The sequence below is a fragment of the Myotis davidii genome, unplaced genomic scaffold, assembly GCF_000327345.1.
Source record: "Myotis davidii unplaced genomic scaffold, ASM32734v1 scaffold1395, whole genome shotgun sequence".
Classification (NCBI taxonomy): Eukaryota; Metazoa; Chordata; class Mammalia; order Chiroptera; family Vespertilionidae; genus Myotis; species Myotis davidii.
In genome coordinates, this window is record NW_006288604.1 from 97873 (window position 1) to 109148 (window position 11276).

An 11276-nucleotide genomic window follows, 5' to 3' on the forward strand; every position below is an offset into this window, starting at 1 on the left:
TAACCGGCTTGAGGAGTCACCGACACATCGCCCGCGTGGCCAGCCTGAGACATATCTGTTCTATAGGCCCCAAAGGTGGAAATATGGCAAATGAAAAAAATTCTACGTCAATGAGAGAAAAGGAAGAAGATAGTCACGTGAGATAGGGAGAGGTTCATCGAGAGGATAAAAGGGAACCGTTTCCATAGGTTTTTGGTAAAATAAACACGGGTGGAAATCTCTCACTTCCAGGTGTTAGGTTTCAGTTGCTGTTGGAGGACTCATGATCGTGTGCGTACCATTGGCCCCTTACCTCGATTCCGATTTCAAATCCTCCGCCGAGCCCCGCGATCCCGATGGCGGAAGGTGCGGACCACTCTAATAAAACAAGCACACGCCACTCCAAAGTCAGACCCATCACGCAAATATTAGGGGAAATGCTAACATGAGGATGAATACCGTTTCCTTTTAAAATAAGAAGAATCTGACATTTTCCTCTATGTTTGTAAATGTTCTTTATATATAATTTTTAAGTTAAAAATATTAGATGAGTCTCAGACTCACAAATACATGTTGTCTAATCTTTCTCAATAAACATGCCTAATACCAAACTATTGAGTTCTCACCAACTAAACTTACTTAGCATTTGACAACTTCAACAATCAACATGTTTTACAAAATAATTGAGCAGTAATTCTAGCCATTGGTGAGAATTTTATCGTAGATCTGTGAGTAAAAGGATTGAGAGTTTACTAGGATTATAACCACCCCTGAGGGTAACACAATACTACACGGTTTATATTTTACATTTCCAAGGGCAAAAACTGTTTGACACCCTTTGTGCCTAGTAAAAGCACAAGGAATAGGCTATACATTCCAGATGATTAAAATTCTAGTAAAATATATTTCCTTACATTTGGACACTAAGCACAGTAATTGCATTTGCATGAGTATTTTATGCTTATTTTGTCTAATATAGAAACAGGTTAAACAAGTCTAGAAACAACATTAATTTGGTTGGGGGAGGGTGGAATGGTCCAGATAAAGTCATTCCTTGAAATGCTTATCAGCTTCTAAATCAGACTTTCCTTCCTGCATGCATTCCAGATGATAACTATCGAGTCTACCCAGAACTAATCTGTCTGGACTCAGACAGAAATTTTGATGACAGAAATTAGTGTCTTAAATGCCAACATTATTTTACATTCCCTATGTTAGGAACTGCCTCTGTCCCCATCCAGCAGGGATCCGGGAATTCTCTGTGCCTCATTTGGGCAGCTTTTAAATTATCCTGAGCAGCCACCACTGGGCAAGATGGGAGAGAAATGTAAGGGCTCAGAGTGAAACTCCAGAGGCCGATAGTACCCCCACCTTCTGCGTAGTCATCTGTCAGTGACCAAAGGGATTTACAGTGCTGAAGCCTCCTTAGAGATTTGGGGCTCACCCGGCGTGGACTCTCTCTTAATGTACCCCCACTTTGATTGTGCTACTTACTGGGAAATCTGGCCATAAAAATTGGGGTGATGCTTGAGAGGAGAGAATTCTGTCGCTTTTGTCTCACAGCTGTGCTTCCAGCTCTGAGAGCTGAGCCACAGCTTGGAGGACTCTCACTTTGGGGGGATACCTACACAGGAGGGTCCAGCGACTGAGGTTCAAAGGCTGTGTGCCCCACAGATGCCTAGATGTACCCATTGTCGGTGAATGTCCCACAAACTATCTACACGAAAAAATAACTATTTACACCAAAATGTGCTCACTTATAGGGCTGGACAGCAATGTTCAGTTGGTCTAAGAAGCATTCAGTTGGTCCTGGCAGGCCTGCACACACTCTAAGTCTTACTCTCCATGCTTGTTCTTGGGGTTCAAGGCAAACACACTTCGATTTCACCTCTGAGAAATCAAGTATTAGATTTCATTGCAGAAAGTGAAACCAAATTATATTGATCTTGATAGCATTCTGCTCTGGGGATATTCGTTCAAATGACTTCTCACAGGAGCTACAGATGGCTCTCATTTTCTTATAAAATTCCCCAAAACAGAAGAAAAGCATTGTGGCATGAAGGTGAGAATAAGAACTCATAGTTAACAGCAGATGCAAATTTTGTCCTGTTTAATATGTGCTCCATGAAAGAACTACAAATGTATACAAGACAAAGCCAGGTCAACCTGGATCTCATCCAATGTTTTAGGAAGAAAACAGTGACGGCTCATGGCCCTGAGCTGTTTGATACCCAGGACACACCCAGGGTGCCCTCAGGATGACAGGTTTGGGGCGTGGGAAGCCTGCCATACTGCCTGTGAAATGTGTTCACATGGAAACAGAACAGTGAGTATGCAGGATTCCCTCCTCCCCACGTGAAGAACTGTCACTTACTTCCGTCTGGAAGTCGAGCCAACACGATCCCGCTGCCTCCTCGCGCCGTTACCAGAAACCCAGCTTTTATCACAGACAGAACCGCAAGGCCCTTGGCCTTGGCAATCACGTGGGCTGCAAAGGTCAGAGACAACAGGTGAGCAGGTGCAAGCAGAGTTCACGCACACAGGTGTGCTGGGCCGATTCCTGGGTTCTCACGAGGAGCCGTAAGGGCACATTGGAGCTGCAGATAAAATGTGGTTACGGGACAGTTGAGAGGTGGGGGGTCCCCAACTCCCAGCTCAGCCTCTATGTTGTTTCTGCAAACGCAACATCGTAAGGGCTCAAAAACCCCGAGATGGCCATAATAGGTGAGATAGAGCTGGGAGGATCAGCCAAGAGAAAAGGTGGGTGAGGACTTGCTCTCTCAGGGGGTTGGCAGCCTGAAGTCAAGGCACGCAACACGCAAGTTAGAAAGCAAAGCAGATTTAGAAATTCACAGCACGGCTTTATTTACCTACCAGGAATGATCTTATCAGGTCCATTTCTGGAAGTTATTTCTGTGAATTCTCTTAGAATTTTAGCAGCCTTTTTTGCTTCTGATTTCAAATTGGAAGGTATAGGATTATTCACTAAAACATTTTAAAAAAAAGATAGAAGTTACAAATTTATTGTCATTTCATTTTTTTCTCATACACAATTAAGCATTAACAACTCATACCCTAACAGACAAAGAAAATGAACTGGAAATCCTCAATTACTAATTGTTTCATCTCTGTTTTCCTAGTAAAGTAAATTCACTAGGAGATTGGGAACCCTAAACATCTCAGGTATTATAAAATCATGGGATTCTAAAGGATCTTAATAATTATGTATGTCCTCCCTGTGATTCTTCACTCAACCCAGTACTAATACAAACATTAAAATCGTGGAGGCCCGGTGCATGAATTCATGCACAGCTGGGGGAGGGGCTACAGACGGTTAGCCAGCCCCAAACCCTGGTCAAACGCCCGGTCGAGGGGACAATTTGCATATTAGCCTTTTATTATATAGGAATTTTAAAAAGATGTACTTTATAACTGTCTATGTTAGCTCATGTAAAACTTAACATAGTTGGCTATTTTTGTCAAAAATGTTTGAGCGGTCTGTACAGATTTTCCTTATTGGTAGTAAAATTCCAGGAGACTTGGGAATTGAGTGATTAAGTAACAAAGGCTAGCATTTGTACAGCACTTTGCACTCCAGTGTTGCTTGTGTGGGGGCTAAAGAATAGTAATACTTTTCCTCCCACCTTCTGGGCTAATAACCAAATTAACAGAGACAGATTAACAGGAGAACATCAAAGTTTAATACATGCGCATGGGGAATTCACATTGGCATAATAATTCCATGGAAATTCCAAAGACTGTGAGGCAACATTGGGTGTAGACGACATTTTAAAACAAGATCATTGCCAATTTCCAGACAGGGGACCAGAAGAGCCAAAGCAATCAAGAGGTTTAATGTGAAATCTGCTGTTCAGACCATCAAATCAATGTTTCATTTTATTTTATTTTTTATTTTTATTTTTTTAAGAAGTTTTGTGAGTTTATTTCCAATGTTTCATTTTAAAGACTGTGTTTCTGGTTCTGAAAGTTCCATTGGTTGTTTTTCGTGCCTGTGTTTTTGTCTCATTGTGTTTATGTTCTTTAATTCCTCCAGCACATAGTAAAAGGTGCTTTTACGTTCTTGTCTGCTCACTGCATCATCTCTGTTCTGCCTGGGCCTGTTTCTGATGGATTTTTCTCCTAGTTATGGATTATATTTTCCTGTGTCTGCCCATTTCTAGTAAAAGTGGTGGTTGCTAGAAGTCAAGGCTTTCTTTTGTTACTGGTGGAAATAGGGTTCTTCCACAGAATTGCAAGGAAAGCATTTCGGGGACCCATGGACTTGAAGCATAGGGCAAGGTTTAATGGAGCGAAAACAAGGGACTGTCCCCAAGTCCTAGTGTCTCATCCATGACCAGGGGCTCAGCTCCGTCCAGTGTGGAAGAAGTCCAGGCTCTGGGCCGCAAGCCTGCAACCACGGCTATCAGGCCCAGGAGGGCCGGGACCCAGAGAGGCAGAAGTTCCCTGGGGGTCATACCCCCATGGGCAGGTCCTCTGCTGAGGCTGCACTTGGGCCCACACTCTGCTACAGGGAGGAAGCACACGAATCTCTGAGGGCTGTGATAGGCCCTCCCCCTACCCAATCCCTTCCTTTTCCCAGGCTAGACTCCTCCCCTTTTTGGTCGCCATCTAGGCTCTTACTGCACATGCCTCAGCAGAGGAATTTCTCTTTTACTGGTCCCCCCTTCTGGAATCTGGGGGAACAGCCAGCTGTCCCCTGGGGGATTGGAAAACCAGTCCCTCCTCCCTCCTGGGAATTAGCCTCTGTTTGGCAGATAATGCGCTGTCCCCTGGGATGTCAAGGATCTAGGTCATAGTAGACCTGGCTTAATGCTTAATTAGGTGTCTGGCTCCATCTGCTCCCTTTCTTCTTTTTTTTTTTATTTATTGATTTGAGAGAGAGACCAATTTTGTTGTTCCACTTATTTATGCATTCATTGGTTGATTCTTGTAGTAGAATTGTGCCTTGACCAGGAATTGAACCCGCAACCTTGGCGTCTCAGAACAATGCTCTCACCAACTGAGCTACCTGGCCAGGGCCTCCATTTGCTCCCTTTCTTTGTCATTAACTAACTAGCTGCCTAGGCGAACACTTTGATGTGTGGCTCAGGTGTGTACATAGTCTTGAGCTCACTGTTGGCCCTACAATTAGGGTGGTATTCTCTCCTCCACGTCCTCAGGGCTTAATGAGCTCTTTCACTCTTGGCTGGTTAGAACTGCTATTCCCACTCTGTGTCAGCCCAGGGCTGTCCCCCACAGAGCTCCTGGCAGTTATCCTGCATGCCTTCAAGGCACCGAGTAATGCCTCTCATTCAGCCAAGGACTCCAGGGATCCCTCTGAGATTCCCTGAGCTCTCTCTCTAACCCCCTCTGCTCTGCAAGTGCCATGGACCTGAGCCTCTCTAAGCTCACGAGCTCTTCATCCAACAAGAACCCACACTCTGGGCCTCCTTCCTCTCTGAGACTCACTCACCACTCGCCTGTTGTCCAACATGTGAAAACAGACACTCCTTATATTTTGCCCAGTTTCTAGTTGTTTACAGCAAATGGCAAACCCAGTACCCTTTTCTTCATCATGAAATTCTCAGTGTACTTTTAATCCTTTCTTCCCCAAATTATGTTGAATATTTTTCCAATTCTGTAAAATCTTTTTAATATTTCTTGTCTATTTATGGGGCATTTGTCTGTTTCTTATTAATTTATATATTAAAGGAATTAACCTTTATTCTATAATATAGCCTCAATGTTGCCGCTTGGCCCACAAAGCCCAATACATGTCCCCTCTTGCCCTTGAGGGAAAAAACTGCCAACCTCTGACCTCTTGAAATAGTCTTCAAGACCCCTTTTCCATGCTGCTCCTACATGAAACCATTCAGCACAGCCCCTCACATAACTGAAACCTTGGCAGGGCCGACCTCCACTGCTGGGCATTTGTGGGGAATGACAGGGTCCTTAAGGACGGCCCCGCCTCCTACTGACTCGGGCCTCTGGGCACAGTTTCTCCCCTTTTGCCCTCACAGAACAACCAGTGACCTGAGGAGCAGGGACAAACCTGCCCATGTCTGGTCTGAGTGGTGAGGGACACAGCAGCCACATTTTTAAAAAGATGCCACCAAGTTGCTAACACGGACTGGAGCTGCCTCCAGGAAGGGCGACAACGTCGTGGCTGGCCCTCCTTCTCCACCTCCTTCCAGGTCCTCTCGTCTTCCCAAGCCTCTTCCTTCTTTGCACTCAAACCTCAGGTTCTGCGACTTGAAGCACCATCTATGGCAGATCATTCCCCAAGTTTCATCTACTCTTTAATCTTCCCCTACATTCCAGACTCACAATATCAATTATCTGCTCGGCCCAAGTATCAGGCAAGCATCTCAAGTTAAACGCATCCAAACGTAACTTGTGACGTGCGGCCTCCTCCCCAACCTGTTCTCCCAGCTTCCTCTCCAGGTAGGTCTCATCCGTCTGGGAGCTCACACTCCACCCCTAGGCCAGCTGTGACTCCCATTCCTCATGCTTATCAACACAGCCACCCTCTCAGAACCTGAACCTTCCACACTCGCTCAGAATCTGATGGCATCGCCCACTCCCCAGCCACCAGCCCGGCCCAGAGAAAATCAGTTCTTGTGTTGTCTGTTCAACAGCCTCCTCACAGGTTTCCCAGTCTTGAATTTGTGGTCATTTCTCCAAAGGAATTCTCCATCTAAGTAATATCTCAAATAATATTACTCCACTGCTTTCATCCCTCGAAGTTTTCTCATCATAGTTGGTCTATGCCATGGTTAATATGTCTGTCTGTCTGTCATCTATCTATCTATCTATCTATCTACCTGTCTATCATATCTGTTAATATGTATATCTGTCTAGCTATCCTATCTGTCTGCCTGTTTGCCTGTCTGTATCTGATCTTTCTGGAACATGCCCTTCACTGGAATGTAAGTGCCATGGGGATAAGCACATTGACTATTTTATTTTATTAACTGTAGTATCTCCAGCACATGCCATAATGACAAATAGTAATTGCCCAATACATATTTGTTAAATGAATAAAGTATTTGCAAGGTTTTGGGGAATTAAAGGTTAAACCCCTTTAATTCCCTGAGGAATAGAAAAGGTTCATTTCATATGAAATTGGTGGATTTATAAAAGAATATACTAACAGCAAAATGTGCCCGCTTTTCAGACTCGGTAGCATTTCCCAGACCTTGAGAGAAAGCAGGGTCAGAGAGAAGCAAGGTACAACTTGATAGCCCTTTGCCCTACACTGTCATTTCCAGGCCATCCCAGAAAAGGGAGAACAAAACAGAACAAATACGGAAGGAGACCTGAGTGCAACGAGACCAGCAAGCAGGTGCTCCAAGGGGCCTCAGGCACCTCAGGCTGAGATGAGCGAGGCTCACGCCGCCACATCCCTCCAGCCAGGAAAGTCGGAACTGAGTTTGTAAAGAGGGAACTTTCTTCCTTCTGCTGAACACCTGCGTCTTTCATTTTGGAATCAGCACCAGTTTGTCTCCATTGATGCTGCACCTCAAGTGAAACAGATGATCCCAACGTGCCTCCTGGGCCACTTCGATTTCCTAACCAGAGCTGGTCCACAATGGGCACCTGGCCAAGGGCTGGTGTGGGCGCTGCCAGGAGAACCTTTCTCCAGGTACTTGCTGCAAGATGTCACCCCCTGGGGGGTGTAAGGAGAGAACCTGAAGACAAAGCCATGAGGGGAGCCATGCAGAAGAGCTGGAGGGAGAGAACCGGGGCTCGGCTGGCCCAGGTTTCTGGCCTGTACAACTAAAGCATGGTAACCAATGCATACATCTTACCCCCACCAAAACCTTTCCACTTTGATCCACACCCAAGCAGAATCAAACCATCTAATAAGCAAATTCCACAGCTGAGAGCTGCTGCTGCAAACATCCTGCTGCAGGGGCAGGTCCCACCTCTTCTCTTCTGTAAACACTTGGGGGTTCAGATGCAGCCCAGGAGGCCTGCAGATGCACTGCTCCATCTGCGAGCCCAAGTTCTGTGTGGGCACAGTCCCGAGTCACTGGGAACTGGTCACGGTGAGGATACGGCTGTGTTCAGCTCTACTGCAGAAGGGCCTGGCTGCTTTGTTTCAACAATACAGGTTCTGTTAAATTTCTGATAAAATCATACTGCCTGACCACAGTTTATATATAGTGACTTCCCATCAGAACCAACAAATAATAGCACAGCTATACGTTAGCTGTAATTCCTGTTCCCCACATCAAGCAGGGCTCACCCAGCCCCCCGACCACACATGGAGTGTGCGGGGTCTGACCCGAATGTTACTGAAGTTATGGAGACAGAGGCCATCACTAAAGAAGCCCCTTCCATGCCAAACCATGGTGGGCATCTGAGTGATCATGAAAGTCTCGAGTCTCTTGAATCCAAAGCAAAGCGAATTCTCTATAAACATTTGAGTTTCCTCCTAACAGGAGGATGGCTGCCAAACCTCAAGCTAAGAAACTTAGATGTAAAGTTTTCTTTAAAAAGAACTTAACATAATTGAAAAATTTCATACTCAGACATTGTTTTAATGAAGAAAAGAGTATAAAAGGCTGGGGAGAAAATTTTTACTTTGGAAATCGCAAAAGCTCCGAATGAGCTTAGGATGTGGAAACGATTCACATGATGATCAGAGGGAATAAACTCTGGCTGGGTCGGGGGGAAACAGGGACGTAGGGTCCTTCTTGAAGGGCATTGCCATGGGGGTGAGGAAATGGATTAGTCTCCAACCTGCCCTCCACCAAGGGCCTGGGATGGACGCAAGGGACTCCAGGGTTTCCCAAGCTTTTCTTCCATCAAGACCATTATTTTTCTCAATGGTATCTCTAGGAAAAGTTTAAAAGTTTAGAAACAGTTTTTCAATTTTCCATTCATTATTAAGCCTTATAATTTACATGAAATAGAGGTTATTTACTAAATTGATAAAATCTCAACCAAAATCAAAGAAACAATATTTAGAAATATTTCGAACTGATTAAACCTTAGCCCAGATAAAAGAAACTTCGCCTATCTATGTAAGCTTCTGAAAGTTGCCTTTCTCCTAGAACCTTTGCTGGCACATCAACCATGAACACCACTGCCTGGCAACATGGGCACTGTTTCTGAAACCACTTCTGATGTGTCTGTAGCCTTGGTTTAAGTACCTCCTTTGACTTAAGGAGACAAAGCTGTCAGTTCTAGAAATCAAAACCGGTCTCTCCAGACATATCGTTAACCTTCCTGATCCAAATTCTAATCCAAACTTTAAACAACACTAACCACTTGAACCCAAACATTCGGGGGGCCTGGGCTACGTTTCTAGCTCCCTGACCCCAGGTGCAGCCAGGGGACAGGGAGTCGGGAGTTAAACATGACTTCCAGCCGGGGAGACCGTGACCCTTTCCATGCCGCAGCTGAAGACACGCTCCACTCTGACCAGATCATTTGGTGTAAAAAAATGGACTCTTCCCGGAGTAAACAAACCTCAGTGTGCTTAGGTCTTAAACTGCATGGGGTTATTCCTATAAGGATGCATTTGCAAACACACGGGTGTGGAGGCTCTGTGACTCCCACTAGCCTGTGTGATCCCACTAGCCGGGCTCCCATCCCCAGTGGGAGCCTGACCTGCATCACTTTCCTTCCTTTGGAAACACCACCCCCTTAATTCTAAACAGTGAGAAGTCTCCTGAGAATAAAGATTCTGAAATGGGATAAAAGTGTCAAATCATCAGGGGTTAAGCATTTGACCTATGAACCAGGGGGTCACAGTTTCATTTCCGGTTGGGGCACATGCCTGGGTTGCAGGCTCCATCCCCAGTGGGAGGCGTCAGGAGGCAGCTGATCGATGATTCTCTCTCATCACTGATGTTTCTATCACTCTATCCCTCTCTCCTCCTCTCTGAAATCAGTAAAAATATGTAAATTTTTTAAAAGCGTCGAAGCACTCTTGATGAGCAAAGATTTTTTTCCCATTATTTTTTCCAGTCTTACAAAAGACGAGGGGTAGTATTTACACACAATTTATACAGAAATTTTGTGTAAGTAGAACAGTAAGCCAAGCAACCAGGTCTCCTGAAACATGATAAACAAGGTGGAACTTGTTTTGATTGTTGTAACCTTCAACACAGTGCTCTGTGGCACCTCCCCAGGCAGCCACTGCCCAGGTGTCCTGGGGCAGGCAGCAGAGATTCCCTAACTAACATCCCAACATGTGGACCCCTCAGATGGTTAGAGCAGCAGTGGTGACCCAGAAATATTGGTTGAAAGGGGGCAAAAATGACAGGTTTCCATCCAGCAGGGTAAATCTCATTTCCCTATCCTCAGGTGCCAATGCAGAGCAATCTCACACCCGTTCGAATGAGGAAGCCCCGCCTGCCTCATATCCACAGGGTCCCACTGGCCGTCTGTGGGTTCTTTGGCTCTCAGAGACCTCAGACTGTGGGGTGACGGCAGGGAGGGCCAGGTGACAACTGTAGGGCTGTCACTTCAGGGACCCCCACCAAGCACAGTCACCCCCTCTTTCTGCCTCCTGCCCCCACAACTCAAGCATAGCCAAACTCAACCATCACCAAAGTTCTAGAATATCACCTATTCAAACAAAATGGGAGGAAAATGATGCAAATCCATGGCCTTTTAAATATTAGATATTTACAAACAACAAATTGCAATGGATAAAATTAAAAACCGGAAGAATGTTTCTGTGAATTGTAATGACTGGGAATAGCCCTGAATTCAAACCGCTGTGGGGCAGATTCCTGATGTCACCCCTAACTCCTGACGGTGAGCAGGGGACCTCAGCGTCGCCCCTAACTCCTGACGGTGCGCAGGGGACCTTCCCGTCACCCCTAACTCCTGACGGTGCGCAGGGGACCTCAGCGTCACCCCCAACTCCTGACGGTGCCCAGGGGACCTCCGCGGCAATAGATGCGCAACAGCGAGAGCCCCTGACACCGTCTCTCATCAACCAGTTCCCGCCCCAGCAAAGGGGAAGGAGCCGTCCCGACCCCGGGTCTGGCTTGGCGGCGCGGCCGACTCCGTACTCACTTCTGACCCGAGCCTGGTCCGCTCCGGGGCCCCTGGAGCGCGGACGCCACGCCGTGCCCAGGGGACCTCCGCGGCAATAGATGCGCAACAGCGAGAGCCCCTGACACCGTCTCTCATCAACCAGTTCCCGCCCCAGCAAAGGGGAAGGAGCCGTCCCGACCCCGGGTCTGGCTTGGCGGCGCGGCCGACTCCGTACTCACTTCTGACCCGAGCCTGGTCCGCTCCGGGGCCCCTGGAGCGCGGACGCCACGCCCCAG

At 46.4% G+C, this 11276-nt stretch overlaps 1 protein-coding gene across 3 annotated transcripts in view; it reads right to left on the minus strand.

Moving 5' to 3' along the window:
* Positions 1-11266, minus strand: part of SH3YL1 (SH3 and SYLF domain containing 1) — a 23130-nt gene extending 11864 nt beyond the window's left edge. For 2 of the 3 annotated variants that reach the window (XM_006760370.2, XM_006760368.2), the window contains exons 1-4: positions 11020-11066; positions 2854-2964; positions 2354-2467; positions 293-357 (exon numbers count right to left, since the gene is read on the minus strand). In XM_006760370.2, the coding sequence (XP_006760433.1) occupies positions 293-357; positions 2354-2467; positions 2854-2964; position 11020 (291 nt within the window). In that variant the 5' untranslated portion in view covers positions 11021-11066. Of the gene's footprint in view, positions 1-292; positions 358-2353; positions 2468-2853; positions 2965-11019; positions 11067-11219 lie in introns of those variants that run through there. The other variant, XM_006760369.2, reaches the window with a different exon arrangement.
* Positions 11267-11276: the final 10 nt, after the last annotated feature.